The sequence below is a fragment of the Trachypithecus francoisi genome, unplaced genomic scaffold (genome assembly GCF_009764315.1).
Source record: "Trachypithecus francoisi isolate TF-2019V2 unplaced genomic scaffold, Tfra_2.0 Lachesis_group3, whole genome shotgun sequence".
NCBI classification, from domain to species: domain Eukaryota; kingdom Metazoa; phylum Chordata; class Mammalia; order Primates; family Cercopithecidae; genus Trachypithecus; species Trachypithecus francoisi.
This window is the reverse complement of record NW_022681468.1, coordinates 40709769-40728225: the sequence shown is the minus strand read 5'-3', so window position 1 is coordinate 40728225 and position 18457 is coordinate 40709769. Positions and strand designations below refer to the sequence as shown.

At 43.9% G+C, this 18457-nt stretch overlaps 1 protein-coding gene across 2 annotated transcripts in view; it reads left to right on the top strand.

Moving 5' to 3' along the window:
* MTHFD1 (methylenetetrahydrofolate dehydrogenase, cyclohydrolase and formyltetrahydrofolate synthetase 1) overlaps positions 1 to 18457 on the top strand; it is a 73266-nt gene that overhangs the window by 27982 nt on the left and 26827 nt on the right. For both annotated transcript variants that reach the window (XM_033187754.1, XM_033187753.1), the window contains 11 exons: positions 1557 to 1693; positions 1839 to 1939; positions 4084 to 4220; positions 6032 to 6143; positions 10703 to 10827; positions 11902 to 11999; positions 12191 to 12364; positions 13526 to 13662; positions 16364 to 16410; positions 17234 to 17341; positions 17489 to 17563. In XM_033187754.1, the coding sequence (XP_033043645.1) occupies positions 4146 to 4220; positions 6032 to 6143; positions 10703 to 10827; positions 11902 to 11999; positions 12191 to 12364; positions 13526 to 13662; positions 16364 to 16410; positions 17234 to 17341; positions 17489 to 17563 (951 nt within the window). In that variant the 5' untranslated portion in view covers positions 1557 to 1693; positions 1839 to 1939; positions 4084 to 4145. The remainder of the gene's footprint in view (positions 1 to 1556; positions 1694 to 1838; positions 1940 to 4083; positions 4221 to 6031; positions 6144 to 10702; positions 10828 to 11901; positions 12000 to 12190; positions 12365 to 13525; positions 13663 to 16363; positions 16411 to 17233; positions 17342 to 17488; positions 17564 to 18457) is intronic.

Here is an 18457-nt window from a genome sequence, read left to right as displayed (position 1 = left end):
CTGTAATAAGTTATTAGAGTTCTTAGCTCTTTTTATTTTATTGTATTGTATTTTTAGAGACAGGGTTGCACTCTGTTGCCCCAGCTGGAGCACAGTGGTGTGGTCATAGCTCATTGTAGCCTCAACCTCCTAAGCTCAAGTGATCCTCCCACCTCAGCCTCTTGAGCAGCTGGGACTATAGGCATGAGCCCCCATGCCCAGCTAATTTTTTTTTTTTTTTAAGACAGGGTTTTACTCTTGTCACCCAGGCTAGAGTGCAATGGTGTGATCTTGGCTCACTGCAACCTCCACCTCCTGGGTTCAAGCGATTCTTGTGCCTCAGCCTCCTGAGTAGCTGTGACTACAGGCATGTGCCACCACACCCACCTAATTTTTGTATTTTTAGTTGCCCATATTGCCCAGGCTGGTCTCAAACTCCTGACTTCAAGTGATCTGCCCACCCAAGCCTCCCAAAGTTCTGGGATTATAGGCGTGAGCTACCACACCTGGCCCTTTTTTTTTTTTTTTTTTTTTTTGAGACAGAGTCTTGCTCTTTTGCCCAGGCTGGAGAGCAGTGGCACGATCTCAGCTCACTGCAACCTCCGCTTCCTGGGTTCAAGCGATTCTCATGCCTCAGTCTCCTGAGAGGCTGGGACTACAGGCACATGCCACCATGCCTGGCTTATTTTTTGTATTTTTGTAGAGACAGAGTTTCACCATGTTGGCCAGGCTGGTTTCAAACTCCTGGCTTCAGGTGATTTAGTAACTGCTATTGTATTGTACGGTGCAAATTATAGAAAATAATTTTCTATATTTTGGGAGGCCCACCTCGGCCTCCCAAAGTGCTGGGATGACAGGTGTGAGCCACTGCACCGGGCCCTAATTTTTTTTTTTTTTGAGATGGAGTTTCACTATTGTTGCCCCAGCTGGAGTACAATGGCACAATCTCAGCTCACCACTGGAGTGCAGTGGCACGATCTCAGTTCACTGCAACCTCCGCCTCCTGGGTTCAAGCGATTCTCCTGCCTCAGCCTCCCGAGTAGCTGGGATTACAGGCATGTGCCACCATACCTGGCTAATTTTGTATTTTTAGTAGAGACAGGGTTTTACTATGTTGGCTAAGCTAGTCTTGAACTCCCGAGCTCAGGTGATCCACCCACCTCAGCCTCCCAAAGTGCTGGGATTACAGGCGTGAGCCACTGCACCCAGCCCCTGGCCCTAATTTTTAAAAATTTTTGTAGAGATCACATTTCACTGTGTTGCCCAGGCTGGTCTTGAACACCTGGGTTCAAGTAATCCTCCTGACTTGGCCTCCCAAAGTGCTGGGATTACAGGCATGAGCCACCTCGCCCAGCCATTTAGCTCTTTTATTTGATGGACTTCTTACCAGACACCTAGGGGATGCATTCTATGTTAAGTACAGATGTTCTGCTCAGGAGTCAAGGGGAAGGTACATTCTGAAAGAACTATAATTAAACTGTTGGGGGGAAATAGGGCAACCTAATTTTTGCCTTGAAAAGTGTTTCTTCCTACCTTTTGATTTCTATGTGATATACAAATTATATGTGGTATTTTAGGTGATCAAGTACGTTACATCTTTGAATGAAGACTCTACTATACACGGGTTCTTAGTGCAGCTACCTTTTGATTCAGAGAATTCCATTAACACTGAAGAAGTGATCAATGCTATTGCACCCGAGAAGGATGTGGATGGGTAAGTGTGGCTTGGCTTCCTATGTCTCATTGCATGCTTTCATTTATAATATGTTTCTATTTGCGGAATACAGCATAAATGTTTCTAAAGAGTAAAGACACCTAATTGCCTTTATTTCCTTCTTATTTCCATCACTTTTTTTTAGATTGACCAGCATCAATGCTGGGAAACTTGCTAGAGGTGACCTCAAGGACTGTTTCATTCCTTGTACGCCTAAGGGATGCTTGGAACTCATCAAAGAGACAGGTAAAAGCAACAAACCAAACAACAAGAAAGCATCATTTCCTGAAGCCTGGTCTTGACACGTGGTGGCATAGAGGAGGTACATAGTGGGCCATAAATAAATGGACTTGATTGGCAGAAGGGCCTGTCTAGTAAGGATGTTACCTAAATTTTCTCTCAATTTTCTCAGAAACTCTATGAAGTAGGTACTGTTACTGTTCCACTGCTAAGAGAATAGGCTCAGGCCAGGCACGGCGGCTCACGCCTGTAATCCCAGCACTTTGGGAGGCCGAAGCGGGCAGATCACCTGAGGTCAGGAGTTCGAGACCAGCCTGGTCAGCATGGTGAAACCCTGTCTCTACTAAAAATAGAAAAAAATTATCCAGGCAGGGTGGCGTGCACCTGTACTCCCAGCTATTTGGGAGGCAGACATGGGAGGATTGCTTGAACCCAGGAGGAGGAGGTTGCAGTGAGCTAAGATCACCCCACTGCACTCCAGCCTGGGCAACAGAGTGAGACTCTGTCTCTAAAACAAACAAACAAAACCCAGCTCAGAGAGAGCAAGTAACTTGTCTGGGAGACAGTGGAACCAGGATTTGAATTCAGAGTTATCTGAGTTGAAAGCAATTTATTTTTTGCGAAAAATAACCTATACAGTAATAAAAATTTGGATAGTTTAAAAGGATACGAAGTGAAAAGTCCCACCTCCCCCCACCCCCAAAATGGGCACTGAATCTCCGCAGTAGTTCCAGGACTCGACAGATGGCTGGAAATGGGTCTCCTGTACAGTTGGCCATATTGTCCCGTTACTAGTTAGCACCTTGCTATTTTAATTTCATTATGAGTACTTTTAGCAGAGGTTATTTTTTACAAGGAAATGGGTCCTGGTAAAAAGAAGTAGGTCAGAAGTTTCAAGTGGAAAGTTTTGACCAGCATAAATGAAAATCTTCTGTAGTTGGCAAGAAAAGGTCAAGCCATAAGCTTTGACAGTTCATTTCTACAGTTAAATGTATATTCTTCAGCATATTTAGCAAACATTGTAGTGCCTTGCTTAAAAAAAAAAAAAATCCCACGAGGACAGCACCTGAAGGCCTCACACTGCCTCTTATTGACAGTGATGCTACCATTTGCCCTGATGCAGCTTTAACTCTTCTGCTGAATCCTTAAAAAGTATAGAAAGTTACCTTTTAAAACTTTGTGGTCCTTACTTCTAGATGTTCATGATGTTAACATTATTATAAGAGTTTATCTCTTCCTGAAAAAAATGATTTTATACAAGAAGCACAATTTAAACCCTACCTGCCTTGACCAAGGGTCCACTGCCCTCAGCCTTGACTGCCCTGAGGACTCTGATGAAGTTGTCAACTTCTCTCTGCTTTCTTCTTTGTGGACAGCTCATTCTCGGGCTCCACTTTGTGGCCACAAACACCTACAGCCTGGTTCCATCCTCAAGCCTAACAGTCATGGGATTGGATCTTATCAGCTGAGGGAAGAAATATGGTCACCTGTCTACTACTGGGTACTCACTCAGGCCGTCTTTAGTAGAGTATGAGTCAGCCCTAAAAAGGACATTGGTATATTGCCAGAAAAATGGATGCTGTGATGGCAAAAAGAAAGCTTGCTGCCACAGTTACATTTCCCCTTTACCGCTTCCCTGCAAGTAACCCTGTGGCTCAGGCCCTAAGCCAAAAGAGAAATTTGGGTGAGGAACTGTATAAACAAACTTACCAAATTTGGAAAGAATTACTGATACTAATCTAATTTCCTACACATCTCTCCAACCTGTTACATACACCCTATTTGTTTTAACTGTTTTTCCCATGTAATTTAATCTGGTATCTTCTTCCGTATGGCTGATCAGCTGTATGTCAGGGTTTCTTTTTTCTTTGAGTGTAGGTTTTCTTCCCACTCCCCTGTGACTCAATGAATGATCTTGGCTTAAGCTGCTCCCAAAAACCCACGGCAAGAAGGACACATGTACAAGTCCCAATTTATAGCTGAAACTCTAGAGTTGAGAATATTATTGCCAAAGAAGGAATGTTTTTGGGAAGGTTTCTGTTTGATGTTAAGAACCTGTTTTTGTGCAGTTATTCTAAATTCTCCACGTGGCGTGTGAATGAAGGCAGCTTCTATCCTCCAGCTCTGATGCAGGCTGGCTTTTCTTTCAGGGGTGCCGATTGCCGGAAGGCATGCTGTGGTGGTCGGGCGCAGTAAAATTGTCGGGGCCCCGATGCATGACTTGCTTCTGTGGAACAATGCCACAGTGACCACCTGCCACTCCAAGACTGCCAATCTGGATGAGGAGGTAGGGAGTCCAGGGGAGAGGTGAAGGTGTTACGGTGGGGAGGGTGGGTGTTCTCTTCACACACTAAGTGCCAGATACTGCCATGTCCTTTATACTCATGACCTCATTTAACCCCATCATCTCATTTTTACAAGATGAAAAAGGAAATTCAAATTAAAGTCTGAGCGGGGTGGCTCACACCTGTAGTCCCAACACTTTGGGAGGCTGAGGCAGGAGGATTGTTTGAGCTCAAGAGTTTTTGAGACCAGCCTGGGCAACATAGTGAGACACTTTCTCTGCAAAAAAATTAAAAATTAGCCAGATGTGGTGGGCACATGCCTGTAGTCCCAGCTACTTGGGAGTTTGAGGCAAGAGGATTGCTTGAGCCCAGGAGGTCGAGGCTGCAGAAGCCATGATCACACCACTGCACTCCAGCCTGGGCTACAGAGCAAGACCCTGTCTCAAAAAAAAAATTAATTAATTATTTTAAAAAAACCATAAAATTAAAAGCGTGTCCAAGTTTATACAGAGTTTGTTCTGTGTAATTTCTCTTTTCTTTTTTCTTTCTTTCTTTTTTTTTTTTTTTGAGATGGAGTTTCACTCCTGTTGCCCAGGCTGGAGTGCAATGGTGCGATCTCAGCTCACTGCAACCTCTGCCCCCTGGGTTCAAGCGATTCTCCTGCCTCAGCCTCCTGAGTAGCTAGGATTACAGGCATGTGCCACCACACCTGGCTAATTTTGTATTTTTAGTAGAGACAGGGTTTCTCCATGTTGGTCAGGCTGGTCTTGAACTCCTGACCTCAGGTGATCCACCTGCCTCCGCCTCCCAAAGTACTGGGATTACAGGTATGAGCCACCACGCCCGGCCTTTGTCTTTTTTCTTTAGAGACAGAGTCTTGCTCTGTTGCCTAGGCTAGAGTGCAGTGGCAGTCCATCAGAGCCCACTGCAGCTTTGAACTCCTGGGCTTGAGTGATCCTCCTGCATCAACCTTCTGAGTATCTGGGACTACAGGCATGTACCACCATGCCTGGCTAATTTTTAAGCTTTGTGTAGCGACAAGGGTCTCACTGCGTTGCCCAGGCTGGACTCAAACTCCTGGGCTCAAGCGATCCTCCTGGTTCACCTTCCTAAAGTGCTGGGATTACAGGCGTGACCCAACATGCCTGGCCTCTCACCAAGTACTTTCTACCTTAGTCTGCCTCGTGGTGGACAGGGATTAGCAGTACAGGCACTCAGACTGACCTCTGGCAGCCAGATCCCATGTGTGTAAAAGTGGTGGCCTCAGAGTGGAGGTGCTCCAGAGGCAGTTGTGGGCAGTAGTCTGCTAATATCTACGGCAGCTTGTTCTAGATCCCTGCATCAGATTCCTGAGCCCAAGAATGCATACATGCACACGTGCCTGTTGACAGTGCAGTCTCTTAAATGCGGGGAGAGAGCAGGAGAGAGGTCTAGTACCTTCTCTTTTAATCCTCCCAAAGTAGTGCTTTGTGGACGGTGGTAGCCCCATATTCTGTACGAGAAGAAGCAGTGTCTGGACATTATAACACACAGGGCCCCAAGCCTGTTTGCCCTTCTGCCTTGCAGGTTCACACTGATTTCCCTATTGGGTAAAATGGCTGGTGAAAGGGGGCTCTTTGGCATGTGTAGAAATGAGCATGGCATGTGAAGGGCTGTCAGAAACAGTGTATGGCTTACATTTGAGGCCTTAACCCAGTATCTTATGAAAGTTAAGAATTTAATACAAAGCTCAGGGATGTCCTTTTCATTTCTGGGTTTTTTTGGTGTGTATTTCATTATTTCATTTCTGATGTCCAAATCCCCTACCCCCTAGGTAAATAAAGGTGACATCCTGGTGGTTGCAGCTGGTCAGCCTGAAATGGTTAAAGGGGAGTGGATCAAACCTGGGGCAATAGTCATTGACTGTGGAATCAATTACGTCCCAGGTGAGTATTGCTGGAGGAGGAAGGTGGCTTCTGGTGTTGAGGATGGTGTCTAGGTCATCAAATGAAGCCTGAGAGAGAAGCTTGTCTCTAATTTTATGCTTGTAGTACTAAGGTTTAGGGAGACTGACTAGCCCAAGGGTGCACACTTAGTAAATAGAAGAGGTGCCACTTGCAGGCAGGTCTGCCTGGTGCCAGAGCCTGTGATTTTAATCATGTGCTGTACAGCTTCCAAGATGACTTTGTCCAGGGAGAAAGTGAGAGGGAGGGCAGGAGGGATATATCACTTTATCTTCATGTAGAGATCACCCTTTATTTTAGCAAAGTTGTTGGATGGGTTTAAAATACAGTATAATCATTGCAAAGTGCTATGAGAGTCCAGAAGAGGGACTCATTCTGCCCAGAGGAAGGCTTTACAAGAAGATATTTGACCTGGGTTTTTTTCTAGGCTGAGAGGATAAATCTAGCCTTTTAATCATGTCCATAACTATACTTGGCATCCTCATCCCCCAGTTACCCCTTACTCCCGTCTTTTGGTTAGTATCACCATTCTCCCTTCCCACAGGTCTGAAGCCTTTTAGTTTCCCTCTCAAGCATTCCCTATATTGGATCAGTCTCTAAATATTAGGAATTGTTTTCTGTCTCCTCTGTTCTCAGTGTCACCACTGAGTGTTACCTTCTCAGCTGACAGGCTGTGATAACTTCCTTGCAGGTGTCCCTCCCTCCCTCCCGCTGCTTCCCACTCAGATCTATCCCCATGCTCTCGCCTTGCCATGTTCACCTTTGGGCATGGACCTCTGAGCCTCTTCCTTCTTACTTGCCAGACTCCTTAGCCTCACACTAATTTCAGTGACCTCTGCAGCCTGTGATCTCACTTGCGTGTGGTGAATACCTGTCTTCAACTTGTAAAGTGGACCACTTTCTTTTCCCTGCAGATGCCTCATTTGTCCTTTGTAGTTCCCATCCCTGCATTCTTAGTGGAGTGGGCTATTCTTTCAAACAGAAAACTTCACAGAACAATACGGCAAAACTTGTATGCGTCCTCATAGATTCAAGAAAGGAACTATCTTTAACTGAGCAACTATTGTGTATCAAGCACAATGCCAGGCCTTGGGCTGCACAACTGAATAAGGTTCAACTTGACCTTCACCTTCAGCTTCTTCCTCCCTGTCATGTCTGTTATTCCTTCCAAACCTTGTTTGATTTCCCCTTATCAAGGGATGATCTTTCCTTCTGTCCCTCCCTCCTCTCCCATGGAACATGTGTATTGTATCTTTTACTGTATGTGTCTCACGTGTGGCATCCTGTGCTCTCCTACCTAGATAGCTCCTCAAGGGCAGTGGTCACTGTGGCGCCACATCCAGCCTCCTGCCATCTGACCACTGGCACTCATATCTGTTGAATTGTTGAAGGGAGTTATAGCAAGAATAGTCTTTTTTCTCCCTTCCCATCTCAAGTTTCAGATGTAGACGCTGAGCTGCCAGGAACATTAGTCACTGTCAAGCCTTCACCGTTTTTAACCTCCCTCCCACTCTCCCCACCGTGCTTTTAAGACAGTAGCTCATAATTGATCACTCATTTTCTTGTAGTGTAATTATCTAACAGGCGATAAAGAAATTGCTCTCCTACAACTCCTCACTTTGAATACTTGCGATATGACATTCAAGCTCAGTCTGTTTAAAACCTTGCATCTTCTGTAACATATTTCTGCTTTTGGCATTTTTTTTTTTTTGGATTACATGTGAGAGATGGAGAAGAAAAACCTGGGTGGGGATCTGGAGTCTTGCAGATAGGTAGGAAATGTTGACTTAAACATGAAACTTGCCATCCTGTTCACATTAATTTCTTACATAGACAGTAAAATATGAATAAAATCAAAGCAGTATCTTCCCTCCTGGTCAACAGTGTTTTTACTGGTAATTTGCATATAGGCAAATGAATGTTGATAAAGCTGAATGTTATTGTGTCCCCCAAAGGATGGCAGAATCCCTCAGTTATAGACCAGCAAATGGGCTGCAGGACCTAAAGACTGATATGTGCATATGTTCATTTTAGAAGCAACATATTCTACCACCGAGCTACTTCTTGGTTCATATTTTAATTACTTAAATAGTTTGCATGGTCCACTCAGGGATAACATTGTAAGTCACTTGCCAAATTAAGAGTGAATCAAGGTGTGTATACCTTTTCCAAAGAAGGAATATTTTTAAAGATTCAAGTGCAGGGCAGAAAATATTGGCCAGAGAAACACATAAAAGTGTTCTTCCTGCTTGGCTTACTAAAGATAATTTGAGAAGGGCCAAATCAATCGTGTTTTATTTGAAAGGGTTAAAAAGAGGGAACAGATTCCCCACCCTACTCCAATCCAGTCTCAGCCTATCCAGTGTAGCTGCTTCTGGACTGGCCTCTATTATTAGGGTCCCCAAATTAAATGTAAAAGAGTCAGGGCTCAGCTGGATCTTTAGTTGAATTTTGTACATGTAATTTGGCAAGGAAAGAGAAATTCTGGGGCTGGGGTCAGATAACCAAAATGTTTGCTCATTACTGAGGTCATATACTTAGTTTGAGCAGTGGTCACTTTTTCCACTGACCACATCATCCTATCCACGAAGCACTGCGTATTTAGCAGTGCCTCGTCAACCCTGACAGTATTTGGTTTAGGAGCAAAACTGAACTCATCCAGTGCTGCGTTTACTCGTGTAGTCAAGATATGTGTCTCTTATCTGTGGGAAAATGAAAATGACTAACATTAACACACAGAAATAGATGCAGCAGGTATTTCAAGCTAACTACATGTGAAGACTATTGAAACTTGTACAGAGGGCAAACCTCTATCTATATTTCCTTGGCATTTTGAAATGAGTCTAGGGGCTGTGAGAGAAAATGTTCTGCCATAGTTTGCTGCTTTATAATCTTCTAGAAACCTGAAACCATCCCAATCAGTTGTGTTTACCAGCTCCTTTTACTCCATATAAAAAATATCTTACGTATCTGTGGTGGAAAGAGAAACTCTTGCATTTGGAGGTTGCTTTTTCAACTTCAGTAATGTACACATTTTCTCATTTTGCCCTCAGCAAACTTGTGATAGGTAGTGTTAAGCCTTCTTTGCATTTTGGACTTCAGATTAATATGGAGCCCACAGGAGCTGCAGAACTAACTTTTTTTTGAGCTGGAATTTCGCTCTTGTTGCCCAGGCTGGAGTGCAATGCTCACTGCAACCTCTGCCTCCTGGGTTCCTGACTCCTGAGTCTCCTGCCTCAGCCTCTGAGTAGCTGGGATTACAGGTGCCTGCCACCACCCCCAGCTGATTTTTTAAAATATTTTTAGTAGAGACAGGGTTTCACCATGTTGGCCAGGCTGGTCTCAAACTCCTGACCTCAGGTGATCCACCCACCTTGGCCTCCCAAAGTGCTGGCATTACAGGTGTGAGCCACCATGCCTGGCCCTAACTTTTAGTAAAAGAACTGATGCTACAGCTAATCTCTTTTTATTTATTTATTTATTTATTTTTTTGAGACGGAGTGTCCCTCTGTCGCCTAGGCTGGAGTGCAGTGGCGTGATCCCCGCTCACTGCAAGCTCCGCCCCCCGGGTTCATGCCATTCTCCTGCCTCAGCCTCCCGAGTAGCTGGGACTACAGGTGCCCGCCATCTCGCCCGGCTAATTTTTTTGTATTTTTAGTAGAGACGGGGTTTCACAGTGTTAGCCAAGATGGTCTCGATCTCCTGACCTTGTGATCCGCCCGCCTCGGCCTCCCAAAGTGCCTGCTAATCTCTTAATTCTGGCTTCTTGCCTCCACCTTGGAGCTTCTCAGTTGTGGCGATCTGATCAGAGAGAAATGGTGATGTCGCTACGACTACCAGATGCATCCTGGGAGCCTTATTGCTTCGAGGTCTAGGCCCGCCCCCAGCCCCTCCTGGAAGTGCACTGAAGCCAAGTGTAGGATGTTCTTTGTGTGAGTGAGCAATGATGCATCACTGGGTTTTGTTCTCTTGAATAGCTATTCTCTGCTGGTAAGATTTGTAGTTGTTCTTGTGTCCTTTTAAGGGAAGTGTAATTATATCCTTTGCCTTTAGCATACATTTAAGTAGCTGTATCTTTGGAATTGGATGTCGAATTGTTCCTCCAGCTCACACATGGAGCTCACAAAATGCTGACAGTTGCTGTAGAAACGATATCTGGCAGCTGTGACAGAGTTGGAGCTTTGTGCACCCAAAAAATTTCCTTTGTAGGCTTTGGCAAATTAACATTTTAAAGGGTGCTCATTATATACTGGGTAGTTGGTTTTAAGAATAAAAAACAGTTGGCATTTTATTTGCCACCTGAGACTACAGAAGGATTCTCCAGGTTCTGAAAAACCACTTATGCATCTTGTGAATTTTTGCAGGTAAAATAATTTTCTCCCTAAGAAATAGCAAGCGTCTGTCATTCCATAGCTTTTAAGTTAAGTAGGCACTGGAGCCTGATGGGACTTACACACCCTAAAATTCTGCTGAGTTTTTGTCGTAACTGATCACCAGGATTAATTCTGAGACTTAGCTTTGATTTCTCCCCACTTGACCAGATGATAAAACAAATGGGAGAAAAGTTGTGGGTGATGTGGCATACGACGAGGCCAAAGAGAGGGCGAGCTTCATCACTCCTGTTCCTGGCGGCGTAGGGCCCATGACGGTTGCAATGCTCATGCAGGTACTTGTGAATAAAAGTTTCTATAAGAGGCCGAGACGGGCGGATCACGAGGTCAGGAGATCGAGACCATCCTGGCTAACATGGTGAAACCCCGTCTCTACTAAAAATACAAAAAACTAGCCGGGCGAGGTGGCGGGCGCCTGTAGTCCCAGCTACTCGGGAGGCTGAGGCAGGAGAATGGCGTGAACCCGGGAGGCGGAGCTTGCAGTGAGCCGAGATTGCGCCACTGCACTCCAGTCTGGGCGACAGAGCGAGACTCCGCCTCAAAAAAAAAAAAAAAAAAAAAAAGAGTTCTGAAAAGCTGATTGAGTTTTGGCTGCCTTTCTCCCCAAGTAGAAATGTCAAAAACCTACTCAGAAGTTAAGTATAAAGATGTGAATTTATTGAGAAAAAGGGAAGGGAAGAACAGAGAAATAAGATCAGGCACATTAATAGAGGAAAGTAGGGATGGCATAATTCCAATCTCTTTTGGAATATGATAACTTTGAAAGAAGAAAAGTGCAATCACCCTGGTTTGGCCAGGTCTGTTTTGGTGTGCCTTCCCTTTCTTTTTCTTTTTCTTTTTTTTTTTTGAGACGGAGTTTTTCTCTTGTTGCCCAAGCTGGAGTGCAATGGTGCGATCTGAGCTCACTGCAACTTCTGCCTCCCGGGTTCAACTGATTCTCCTGCCTCAGCCTCCTGAGTAGCTGGGATTACAGGTGTGCGCCACCATGCCCGGCGAGTTTTGTATTTTTAGTAGAGATGGGGATTTCTCCACGTTGGTCGGGCTGGTCTCAAACTCCCAAACTCAGGTGATCCACTCACCTCGGCCTTCCAAAGTGCTGGGATTACAGGTGTGAGCCACTGCGCCTGACCTGCTTTGCCTTTCTAACATGCACCAGCTGACAGGGGCCAGGCATGCAGCCCCAAAGCATGTTAGGTGCCTGTTGACTCTGACCTCAGATGGAAGGATGGTAATAAGTGGGTGTGAAGCAGTTCATTTTGTGATTGAACTGGAGTGACCTGGAGCTTGAAACTGAGGTAAGGATTAAAATAACCACCTCTTCTAAGTTTCATTTATTTCATTTTGTTTAGAGCACAGTAGAGAGTGCCAAGCGTTTCCTGGAGAAATTTAAGCCAGGAAAGTGGATGATTCAGTATAACAACCTTAACCTCAAGACACCTGTTCCAAGGTAAAAATAAAATTTTACTGATTTAAAACTTCGTGAATTGTTCGTTTTTAGTTGAAAGATACTGTGGGTGCACATATGCTCCCTCTGAAGGTGCCATCGGTGGTTGGGGTTGGGTTGGGGGCTTGTTACTACTGTGGGATTAATTAAACTCAGTGGATAGACATTAATACCTATTTTCTATATTTCCAAAGTGACATTGATATATCACGATCTTGTAAACTGAAGCCCATTGGTAAGCTGGCTCGAGAAATTGGTCTGCTGTCTGAAGAGGTAGAATTATATGGTGAAACAAAGGCCAAAGTTCTGCTGTCAGCACTAGAGCGCCTGAGGCACCGGCCTGATGGGAAATACGTGGTGGTGACTGGGTATGGTTTTTATTCATGTTGCCATCCAAATCTTCCTATCAGTCCTGATTGTTCATACCAGGCGTTGCATTTGCACTTTGCACATGTATGTAGAGGTGCCTTTAATTTGATTTTAGCATTTTCACCCATATGTGATCTCATTTGGTCCTTACAGCAATCCTGAGAGGTAGGTAAGAATAGATGATAATCACAGATGAGAAAATTGGTCAAGGTTATCCATCTGGTAAGTGGAAGAGTTTGGTCTTAAAACCCGGTCTTAAGGTAGAATCACCTTTTGTTGTTGTTGTTGCTGTTGTTGTTGTTTTTGAGATGGAGTCTCGCTCTGTTGCCCAGGCTGGAGTGCAGTGGCATGATCTTGGCTCACCACAACCTCTGTCTCCCGAGTTCAAGCGATTCTCTTGCCTTAGCATCCTGAGTAGCTGGGCTACAGGTGTGAGCCACTACGCCCAGCTAATTTTTGTATTTTTAGTAGAGACTGTGTTTCACTATGTTGGCCAGACTGGTCTCGAACTCCTGACCTTGTGATCCACCCACCTCGGCCTCCCAAAGTGCTGGGATTACAGGCGTGAGCCACCGCACCCGGCCAGAATCACCTTTTTGAACCCAAAATTCATTAATTCAATGGATCTACTAAGCACTCACTTTTATTGCTGGGCTGAGGTTATATTAAAAAGCTAGTTTTTGAGAATATAAAATGAGAAATTAAAATTATAGCTGTGTCTCTACAAGATAAAGTATATTTGCTTCTTACAGCAAGAAGAGCTAAAATACAGGAATTTTTTTTTCTTAATTTAAAGTTTTTTGGAAATTACAACTAAGACTCTTGAAAAAGATGTCTTTCAGGGCTTTTGTCTTTCTTTTTCTTTGTCTTTTCTTTCTTTTTTTTTCTTTAAGAGATGGAGTTTTGCTCTGTTGCCCAGGCTGGAGTGCAGTGGTGCAGTCATAGCTTACTGTAGCTTGGAACTCCTGGGCTCAAGTGATCCTCTTACCTCAGCCTCCTGTATAGCTGGGACTACAGGCATATACTGCTATGCCTCACTTTGTTTTTCTTAATCTTTAGATTACGAGTCATTCTCTAGGGTCTGCTAGGTGTGACTTAGTGATTCAGATACACTTCACTTAATTCTTTAAACCTTTTTCTCTTTTGCTTTTGTCTTGAAGAATAACTCCAACACCCCTGGGAGAAGGGAAAAGCACAACTACAATCGGGCTAGTGCAAGCCCTTGGTGCCCATCTCTACCAGAACGTCTTTGCATGTGTGCGACAGCCGTCTCAGGGTCCCACCTTTGGAATAAAAGGTACTAGTGAGACTGGACCGTGGGTGATGACAGGGGACTTGCTTCTCCTTCAGTCCTCCCAGGCCCACGTGACCTATGATACTTATGAGGTTTTGACTCATTTCAGCACCAGAAATGTCATTCTCACAAACCACTGTGACTATGCTTTTGATGAAGGCTGTCATTGGATCTCCCCAGCTCCTGCTGTCACTGTTTGCCACTGCACAGGGATTCTCTGGGATGGGTGATATGTAGCTGGGGGTGGTTTTATTTGACCCTCATAGTCCACTGCCACAGTAACAATAAAGGTTATCATAGCTACTGATCATCTTACGGACACTCTAGAGACAATGACCCACAGATGTTTCACTTTGCTGGAAATAAGAAAAGCCTACCCTTATTGAATATATGCGTTGTGCCAGATATTGTGCTGACCAGTTTTTGCGTATTATTTTATCATCCAGTACAAGATAGTATTGTCACCATTTTACAATAGCAGCAACTGGGACTTCAGAGGTGACTTGGTCAAAGGCACCTGTATTAAGTACCAGAGTGATTCTTCCACGTCTATTTCAAGCTCTAAACTAGTACTATACTCATACTTTACCCTCAGATTTTTATTGCTGCGGTACTACGAACATGTGTTTTTTTTGTTTTTTTTTTTTTTGAGACAGAGTCTCACTCACTCTGTCGCCCAGGTTGGAATGCAGTGGTGCGATCTCAGCACACTGCAACCTCTCCATCTTCTGGGTTCAAGAGATTCTTCTGCCACAGCCTCCCAAGTAGCTGGGATTACAGGTGTGCACGACCACGCCTGGCTAATTTTTATATTTTTGGTAGAGATGGGGTTTCACCATTTTGGCCAGGCTGGTCTTGAACTTCTAACCTCAAGTGATCTGCCTGTCTCAGCCTTCCAAATTGCTAGGACTATAGGCATGAGCCACCATGCCAAGCTGCTATCTTAATTAAAATAATTTTTATTAATTATGATAGGTTCTTAGAGTGAGCTTTCTCTGCTTGGTGACAGGGTATCACATTTTGCTTGTTTTAGCAATTATTCCAAATGTTGACACCGCGTACACCTTCACCCTTCCACCTTCTTTTTTTTTTTTGGAGGTGGAGTCTTGCTGTGTTGCCCAGACTGGAGTGCAGTGGCATGATCTTGGCTCACTACAACCTCCGCCTCCTGGTTTCAAGTGATTCTCCTGCCCCAGCCTCCCGAGTAGTTGGGACTACAGGTGCGTGCCACCATGTCTGGCTAATTTTTGTGTTTTTAGTAGAGATAGGGTTTCACTATGTTGGCCAGGCTGGTCTTGAACTCCTGACCTTGTGATCTGCCTGCCTCGGCCTCCCAATGTGCTGGGATTATAGGCGTGAGCCACCGTTCCCAGCCCACTCTTCCACCTGTTTTATAAATGTAATCACTTAGTTCTGCTCTTGAGCTTGTCTTAACCCCCTTTCAACTTCAGCATGAGCTATTCCTTATTCTGCTTATTGAACTCTTTATTTTCCTTTTACTCTTATTGCAAATTGCCTCACTGCACGGTCTCTGCCTCACAAAAATGAAATACATATTAATAAATCTCTGGGCTGGGTGAAGTGGCTCATGCCTGAAATCCCAGCACTTTGGGAGGTCAAGGTAGGTGTATTACTTGAGGCCAGGAGTTCGAGACCAGCCAGGCCAACATGGCAAACCCTGTCTCTATTAAAAACACAAAAATTAGCTGGGCATGGTGGTACGTGCCTGTAATCCCAACCCATTACCCTCCAGCCTGTGAGACAGTATGAGACTCTGTCTAAAAAAAATATATATATATATATATATCTGATTTACATTTATTGCACTGATAACATGATAACCTGGACATTTTTGAGACACTGTCTTGTTCTGTCTGGAGTCCCAGCTCAGGCTGGAGTGCAGTGGCATGATCATAACTCACTGCAGCCTTGATCTCCCAGGCTAGGATTACAGGCATGAGCAGCCATGCTTGGTGTCCTGGACATTTTTAACTGGCTTTTGGCTAATACAGATTGAGCATCAGAAATCTAGAAACCTGAAATCTGAAAGGCTCCAGAATTCTAAACTTTTTGAGTGCTGACACGATGCTCAAAGGATATGCTCATTGGATCATTTCAGATTTTAAGTCGTGGATTTGGGATGCTGGATCATGATGATGCAAATATTCCAACATCTGAAAAACAAAAACCCAAATCCAAAACCCAAATCCAAGCATTTTAAATAAGGGATACTCAACCTGTAATCCAAGTATAAATCTAGCAATCAGGCTGCTTTCTAACAGCCTAATCTATTTAGGAAATATATCTCTATTTAGGAAAAATTTCAGTCTTTGTGTTAGGTGTATGTACTTTAAATATTTCTGTTTTAAAAGCCAAAGAAGCTTTATGAGAGTAGGAAATTGAACAGGTTTGCCTTTATGTAACTGTCAGCTGGGTGTTTTAACAAATGCCGGTAATCACAAGGAACCTATTTCTAAAGATAATGAGTAGGTATATATTTGTTCATGGTTTTGTCATTGAAACTCAAATTTCAATTGAGAAACTACTTAGTATTAGAAAACACTTGATCAAAACTGTCCAAATGATTGTAAAAGGTAAATAAATACATGTGCTTAGTAGTTGCAATAATGCATTCGCATTTATTTGATTTCTGTCATTGGAGAAGCATGCTTAACTGAGTCCCTACCCTTGACCTGTCCCCTAGGTGGCGCTGCAGGAGGAGGTTACTCCCAGGTCATTCCTATGGAAGAGGTAAAGTATTTTGGGATTTGGCTGAATTAGATCCTTTTTTTTTCTTTTTTCTCTTTGGCTGAATTAGATGCCTTTTTTCCCCCAAGACGGAGTCTTGCTCTGTTGCCCAGAGCTGGAGTGCAATGGCACGATCTCGGCTCACTGCAAGCTCCACCTCCCGGGTTTACGCCATTCTCCTGCCTCAGCCTCCCGAGTAGCTGGGACTACAGGCGCCCGCCACCTCGCCCGGCTAGTTTTTTGTATTTTTTAGTAGAGACGGGGTTTCACCGTGTTAGCCAGGATGGTCTCGATTTCCTGACCTCGTGATCCGTCCGTCTCGGCCTCCCAAAGTGCTGGGATTACAGGCTTGAGCCACTCCGCCTGGCCCGTTTTCTTTTTTTTTTTGAGACAAAGTCTCCCTCTGTGGCCCAGGCTGGAGTGCAGTGGTGTGATCTTGGGTCACTGCAACCTCCGCCTCCCAGGTTCTCCTGTCTCAGCCATCCAGGTAACTGGGATTACAGGTGTGCGCCACCACACTTGGCTAATTTTTGTGTTTTTAGTAGAAGTGGGGTTTCACCATGTTGCCCAGGGGAGTCTTGAACTGCTGGCCTCAAGTGATCTGCCCACCTCAGCCTCCCAAAGTGCTAGTATTATAGTTGTGAGCCACCATGCCCAGCCAGTCATTTATGTTTTCAAGAACTCCCTGTATTGGGTGTTTGTCCACTAGCTGGGCTGCCTTCAGTATTCCATTGGCTTTAAAATAGGGATTGAGCTTTGCAATAGAATGAAAGTTGGAAAGATACAGAGCAGCTGGGAGACTAATGTGGCTTCTGTTCTTTTGTAGTTTAATCTCCATCTCACAGGTGACATCCATGCCATCACTGCAGCTAATAACCTCGTTGCTGCGGCCATTGATGCTCGGATATTTCATGAACTGACCCAGACAGACAAGGTAGGATGCCAAAGCCCCATGAATCCCATTGAACACTTTTGAAAGTATTGAACCATCTGAATTAGTGTTGGTCTCTTGGGTGCTGAGGATGCAGGTAGCAAGGCAATGGGGTTCCTCTCATTTTAAAGCCCCTTTCTTTTCTTTAAGGCTCTCTTTAATCGTTTGGTGCCATCAGTAAATGGAGTGAGAAAGTTCTCTGATATCCAAATCCGAAGGTTAAAGGTAAGCTTTTTTTCTTCCTCATTTTTTATATTGTGTGGAATCTAGAATCTGATCATTGATTAGGACATAAAAGTCTTCTTGGAGTAGCCTATTTTAGATGAAGTTACATCAGTAATCATAGTCTTAAAGTCGTGATATACATAGCAAAGATTGATGGTAGATGTTATTTCTCATTTATCTATAGATTAGAAGGGGCTAGTGTGGAATAAATAGAACACTGACAACCTGCTCTCAGCTAAGAAAAAAACGACACTTCCTTTATAACATGAACAAGAGTCAGGATGCCATTGTGGCAGCGTAGCAGCCTTTGGAGTTTGCATCATTGGGACCTTAAGCAAATTTGTTAAATGACTTCTCTGTTTACTCGTCTGTAAAATAATACTTGCCTTCCCCTGAATAGATAAGGGTCTGTGTTAAACAGTTAGAAGCGTGGTTATATCTATATGTTATTTGAATTTCTGTAACAAATATACAGTTAGTAAGCATACACCATACCACCTGACCCAGAAATCTCACCCAAAATAAATCTCTGTTCACATAAAAATCTGTACATTAATGTTTTTAGCAGCTCTATTAATAATTTCCCAAAACTGGGACTAATCTAAATGTCTTTCAGTGGATGAATAAATAAACAAACTGGTACATCCATACAATAAAAATAAATGAGCTATTGATACAAACAACAACTTGGATGAATTTATGCTGGGCAAAAGAAGCCAGTCTCAAAAGCTTGCATATTGCATGACTCCATTTGTATGATATTCTCAATAAGAGAAAATTATAGTGCTAGGGAACAGATCAATAGATGCTAACGTTGTGGATGAAGCGAGGGTATGACCGTAAAGGAATAGCAAAAGAGAGGTGTTTTGTTTTGTTTTTTGTTTTCTTTTTTGA